The 7500-nt window shown below is 31.5% G+C and overlaps 1 protein-coding gene across 2 annotated transcripts in view; it reads left to right on the plus strand.

The window, feature by feature from the left end:
- The window catches only part of LOC135218554 (uncharacterized), a 201816-nt gene that overhangs the window by 133583 nt on the left and 60733 nt on the right, over positions 1 to 7500 (plus strand). For both annotated transcript variants that reach the window (XM_064254932.1, XM_064254931.1), the window contains exon 5: positions 4504 to 4612. In XM_064254932.1, the coding sequence (XP_064111002.1) occupies positions 4504 to 4612 (109 nt within the window). The remainder of the gene's footprint in view (positions 1 to 4503; positions 4613 to 7500) is intronic.

Consider the following 7500-nt stretch of genomic DNA (forward strand, 5'->3'; position numbering starts at 1 on the left):
TATATATATAAAGAAAACACTGTATATCCTTATTTGATGTTATATCATTCACTTCGTATTGCTATTGTTAATAGTGTTACTCTTCATTTCACGCACACATAAACACACACGCAAGAGACACATAATATTTAATTTAAAATTAATTTGGTATATATATAATATTATATAATTTAATAATTATATATATGTATATATATATAATTAATATATATATATATACATATATTATTATATATAAATAATGTATATATATATATTATATATATTCATATATATAAATAAATATATTATACGTATTTTTTATATATATATGCATATATATATAGTATATATATATATATATATATATATATATTATATAATATATATATATATATATATAATACATACATTCATACATACATATATACTATATACGTGTGTCTTTGCATGTGTGAAATGAAAAGTAGCAACATTAACTATAGCAATACTAAACTACTAACTAACTAACTAACTAACCAACTATTAAAACAACACCGACACTGGCGCAAGACAAGGATCGAAGTAACAATATTAAAGCGAACGCTGGAATAACCAAAACGCCAATAAGTAAATCCCGCGGTTTGGAAATTACATTTCGCCATGATACCAACTCTAATCCAGTCCGTTTATTGAAAATGAATTTAAATGATAATTGTTTTAGACGATCGATGACAATCATGGCAGTAGGCGGAGCTTTTTTCGTTTTTAATTCGGGAGGTTGAAATGAAAGAGAGGGAGAAAAAAAAGAGGGTATGAGCATTAGAGAATGCAGTAATAGAAGGTTGAGAGAAATCAAATATAGACATATCGTAAACAAATTTTGCACGAAATGGCTTGCGGATAACATCTTATGAATTTTAATTGAAGGCATGTTGGTACAGTGTGTATATATATATATATATATATATATATATATATATATATATATATATATATATACATATATATATATATATATTATATGCATGTAAGTATGTATGTATGCTACACCTATACCATATATATATATATATATATATATATATATATATATATATATATATATATATATATATAATAATTATACACACACACACACACACACACACATATATATATATATATATATATATATATATATATATATATATACACATATATTTATATATTAAATTGCTGAATCACTTTGGGATCAAACCCCCAAGCCCTCAAATGAAAGGCCAGGGGTAATTCAAGTGAAATGCCACCAACTGACTCGATTGTGGGTCGGGAAGTTGGGTAAAATTCGTTGCTATGTTTAGCGGCAGCCTGCCCAGAAAAAAAAAACTCCAAGTACAGAAGTAATTCGGCTCCAATACGTTTCATGACTCGTGTGGGTCAGTTGGTAGCGCCCTGGCCTTTCATTTGAGAGACTTGGGTTGTATTTCGAAGTGAGCCAGAAATTTATATCTGTGAAGTAAGTGCTCATATGTTCATTAATTCCATATATATATATATAGTATATATATATATATATATATATATATTTATATATATATATATATATATATATATATATATATATATATATATATATATATATATATATATATATATATATAAATATATATATATATATATATATATATAATATATATAAAATATATATATATATATATATATATATATATATATAAAATATTATATATATATATATATATATATATATATATATATATATATCATATATGTATATATTAAGTAGCATATGATTTTACATATATTGTATATTATAATTAGGCATATGATGACTTTTATAATAAAATTAAAGCCCCATATTGATACACATGATTTAAATCAGTCTCTCCTTCTCTTCAAAAAAAATGAAAACATTCCACACAAAAGAGATGGAATGACGATAATGCAAGATGTAATTGAATTTGGAATAAGACTGCAAATCCTCGGGAGGATAAGGGAGTCTCTCTCTCTCTCTCTCTCTCTCTCTCTCTCTCTCTCTCTCTCTGGCAGAAGCGAAACCTTTCGAACCTTTTAGAGGAGGATCAAGGACCCGATGAGGCCAGGATCAAAAGATCCGAAGGTTCTCGAACAACTCGAGATGAAAAAGACGAGGACAAGATCACAGGAATTATTGATCGCAATATTTGCGACCTAAACAAATTAAACTCCTCATTCATTTCCTCCCTTCTACCTCTACTCCTTCGTCGTCTTCTTATTCTTCTTCTTCTTCTTCTTTTTCTTTTTTAGTATCCGCGGCAGGACAGAGAGAGAGAGAAAGAGAGAGAGAGAACTCTATTATCCGAATGGCCAATTAAATCGCATTCATTACAGGGAAATCTTAATCTGGGGTCATTATCATTTTAATGCACTCATTTATGATTTTAATGTTGATGAACGTAATCCCAGTTAAAATTTTCGTTCGTCTGAGGAACGGCGGGGCTTCGCTGGCGCCGTTCTCAGCAGCAAGCAATGCTGGATCCTGTGTGCGGCAAATTGCGTAAGACTCTTGTGTGCTGAAATGAATTTGGGTTTTCTTGACAAGTTCTTTGTCTAACTTCGCTATTTTTTTTTTACGCTTGCTTATTTGGATATATCTATTTAAGAAAATTTTTATTTTATTGCATTACCTGTTGATTTATACAAAATAGTGTGCGTACATCAATATATATCATATATAGATACATAATACACGCCTGCACACACACATACACACACATATACTATATATATATATATATATATATATATATATATACTATATTATATACAGGCATATATATATATATGTGTGTGACTGGTAAAAATGTTCTGTAACAACAGAATTCCATCTAATAAAGGACCCCATAAAAACACCAAAATGTAGAGAGAAAAGTACTATATTTCAGAGACTGCTGTCTCTCTCTTCAGTATATGAATGAGAAAAGTTTACAGAAAAGGTGGTATTTATACCAAGAGATTCGTCCACAAGTAAGCCAATTTAGGTCACACCCGCTGGATAATCTTCCTTTAATCTTCTTAAGCGTTGGTTTGAATGAACACTGCGTCGACGATATCTGATATCCAAGCCCCTTTTGAGATGTTCATTACCTGCTTCTCTTTATTAAGGCCGATTCCATCATTTGACTCTTGTACCGGCAGTTTGCTGCTATAAATTACATATATATATATATATATATATATATATTATATATATATATATATATATATATATATATATGATATTACTACTTATCATACCAGGTAAACAGTATCGTAAGATGTTAATTGTGACAAGTAACAGTAGTAGTACTGATAGAAGAAGAAATATGAGTTTCAAAAGAAGAAATATATTAAAGGAAAGGGCTTCATGTAACAGACATTAATCTAAAAAAAAAATAAGACAAATTCGATACAGCTCATGTGGAGAGTGTTGAAGAGATGTGTCACAGATGTTTATATTTTTAGCGTATTCAGCATTTTTTGTACATACTTTAACCTAAGCACTTCCTAGACTATATAGGTAAGTGAGTGTAAAAAATTATTTTTAGACGGGAGTGTGTTATTTTCATTAAGCTAATAAAAATCTAGATGGATGGCCTGATGTGGAAGACCCTAAATGCATAAATTAAGAAGTGAACTGTGAATGAAGTGGTAAGTGGATGATGCTTGCAGACGATATAGTGCTGATTGGGGAGGTTCACATAAATTGCAAAGAACATTGGAGGCGAAACAATGAATTTGATAATGATGGTGGAAAAATAGGTTATTCTTCGACCTCAGCAGATTATTGAGGATGGAATGTTGATGGACTTGTGATTTCCACACATACACACACACACACACACACACACACACACACACACAACACACTTGCACTCACAAATACGCACGCAGATATAAAAATAAATATTTGTACATTGTATATATTCATATATAAATATTTATATATATATATATTATATATATATATATATATATATATATATATATGTGTGTGTGTGTGTGTGTGCGTGTGTGTGTGTGTGTGTGTGTGTGTGTATAGATTATGATTATATATATGTATATATATATATATTATATATATATATATATATAAATTTTGTACTAATGTGTATATATAGTATTATACACACCACACACACACACCACACACACACACATATATATATATATATATATATATATATATATATATATATATATATATGTGTGTGTGTGTGTGTGTGTGTGTGTGTGCGTGCATGTATGTATGTATAATATGTTTAAGTCATTACCATCCACACAAACTTTATTTCTCCACCTCCTTTTTTTTCTCTCTCTTTACTTCCCCCAACCAACACTTTTTCATCTACATGCATCATCCACTTCACACTTAAAATATACATACATACATACACACATGCGTGTGTGTTTCTCTAATTCATGCACGCTATAGCACACGCACACGAAGCCAGACGTAAACACGCCCAATACTGAACCTTATCCTGACATTCGTATTGACGGAATCTCCCCCCTGCCGCCCCACAGGTCTGGTTCTTGCACATCAAGGACGTCACGACCGACGACGAAGGGGATTACCAGTGCCAGACGTCGACGCATCCTCACGTGTCCTTCCTGACGTTCCTCAAGATACAGAGTAAGTAGGAGGTCACTGGGTCATTTCGTTGATTGCATCCATCCTATAAATTGGAGGTAGGATGTCAAATGTCTTTGGTGTCTTCGAGATATTTAACGGGATTATTTTCATTTTCTGTTTCTCTTACCAGAGGAGTTATCACAGATGACAGCCAGTACGGATGTAAAACGTCTGGTTTACTGGAAATGTGAAAACTTGTATTACAGGACGAACTTTAGGCTGAAACGAGAAGTTAATTGATTGAATGATAATTGAAGATATATATATATATATATATATATATATATATATATATATATATATATATACATATATACATATATATATGCATATTTATATTATATACATATATATAGTTTAATTACCAGTAAACATAATTCTTAGTCCAGCCGAAGCCCTCTTCTGCATTATGTGCTTTATGCTTATGTATATATATATATATATATATATATATATATATATATATATAAGTATGCATGTATATGCATGTAACGAATGCTCGTACGTGTGTGAGCGCATTCATATACTATATGGTGGCCAGTTGGTTCTGTAGCCAAATAGCGACATTAAGCCTAGAGCTAAAGGCGTAGGCCTAAATAAAAGAGCAGCGAGAGGGGTAACTAATAATTAACTAATGGGACAGAAGACTCCTATTAAATGCTCACGTCTATGACATATATCCTTTTTATGATGAGACCCTCAGGTAGTGTAATCAAATGCCCTTATTGAGTGTAGGCCTATGGAATAGGCCTGAGAGAGGAATAAAGAGGAAAAATCGTAATTAATCTCCCTTATTTAATTTACGTATGGGAGGTTTGGGGATGAAAAGAATAGAGCTGAGTCAGAGAGAGAGAGAGAGAGAGAGAGAGAGAGAGAGAGAGAGAGAGAGAGAGAGAGATGGTGGTAGCCGCTGGGCATTCATTGTAGTGGAGTCCGACGGAAAAGGCAATCAAAAATAATCCGTTCAAAGAGAGGATATTAGGAAAAGAGGAGGTGTTCTCTAAATGAATAAGTTTCTTTTAATTAACATATTTCTCTGCATAAGAGGATAATAAATATAAATACCAACAAAGGATTAGATTAGCGAAAAAAAAATCAAGGAGTTATTGCCTTGTTCATCCTATATTCAGTACACTACAGGAAAACAATAGCTTTTCAATAATAAACATTTTCCCTATAGGACATATGATAAAATAGTTTTTTTCTATTTTCCAATATATGTTGGACAACATCTACGCACAAACAAAAACGAATCATACTCTACACAGATAGACAGAGCGACAGAGAGAGAGGTGGATTTTTAAGCATTTAATTCCTTTCAATGGAGATTTTCATTATTTTCAGCATCCCAGCTGTTATGAGCAGATGTTACTTTCATTAAATACTAATACTCCTTATTTTAATATCCGTGATATCACTTTATACCAGGTGAAAATTGCCTTAATTATGATCTTTTATTGCCTAATCCGGCAAATTACTCATGGGGCACATTAATTATCTCGGAGGGAATATTTCCATTACCTAAATATAAAATGTAATGAAGTGTCATCAAACTAAGAGGGAGAGAGAGAGAGAGAGAGAGAGAGAGAGAGAGAGAGAGAGTACTATTTAATCCTAATTAAATGAGTCATGGTTAGTTTTCTTTCATGTAGTTTTGTTTTAAATATTGATGTTTGCGGCCATCACCTCATTATATACGTAATAATATAAATAATTATATTATTAATTATATAATTGAATGCATATATTTGTGGACACTAGCTTGGCAGAGTATAATTACTTCTCGTTCGCCTTAAAGGTTTGAGAAGTTTCTCAGTTTTTCTCTTTCCAATGATCCTGATGATAAAATTCCTCCTCTCTCTCTCTCTCTCTCTCTCTCTCTCTCTCTCTCTCTAACATGCTACGCTCAAAACTGGGAAATCATAGCAAATAAAAATATAACATCGGAAAAAAAATCTATACGAAGAAAATACAAATGTTCTCCTTTTCATTAGAAAGTAAAGTGTACTGAAGATGTTTAACGATGCGGTGATGCATTACATTGATAGTATTCTGAGTAATTTCTCGTATACGAGATCCCTTTGTCGCTTAGCAAAACTGCCTTCAAAAAGAAGGAAAGCACAATAAGCGCATCCATTACCTAAATGAATGTACCTTCTTCTACAAGAGAATCTTACGTTTGTCATTCCCATATTTAAAGGATGGTTCAGTTTCCCCCCATTTTTTTTATTTTCATATCAAATAAATTATTATCCCCAATATAATTTTCAAATTATGTTTATTGATATGAGAGTACACTTATCTCTTATGCCAGTCATACTGACACAAACACGAACAAATCTGAGATGTTTTACTTATTCAGTTTAGCTGTCTGGGTTTAGGGCTAAGTTAACATACTCTTACATTTTATTCAGAATCATAATTGGTTTTATACAAAAATAAATAATGGAACCTGGGACATCCTGTCAGCTCTTATGTCAGTCATACCAACACTCACACGAACATATGTGAGATGTTTTATTCATTCAGTTTAAGTTTGTGTTTAAGGCTATTAAACACAAACTGTTAAACTCAATGAATAAAACATCTCACAAACGTTCGTGTGAGTGTTGGTATGATTGACATAAGAGCTGACAGGATGTCTCGGGTTCCATTATTTATTTTTGTATAAAACCAATTATGATTCTGAATAAAATGTAAGTGTATAATAACGTAGCCCTAAACCTAGACTGCTGAACTGAATAAGTAAAACATCTCAGATTTGTCTGTGTCTGTGTTAGTATGACTGACGTAGGAGATGAAAGCTTTAGTGAAAATTTTAGAATACACCTGGAACTGACAGCTGGGGATGTATGCGAACAATTAAGAGGTTGGAAAATTGAGTGCCT

This window comes from Macrobrachium nipponense, chromosome 9, assembly GCF_015104395.2.
Source record: "Macrobrachium nipponense isolate FS-2020 chromosome 9, ASM1510439v2, whole genome shotgun sequence".
NCBI lineage: Eukaryota > Metazoa > Arthropoda > Malacostraca > Decapoda > Palaemonidae > Macrobrachium > Macrobrachium nipponense.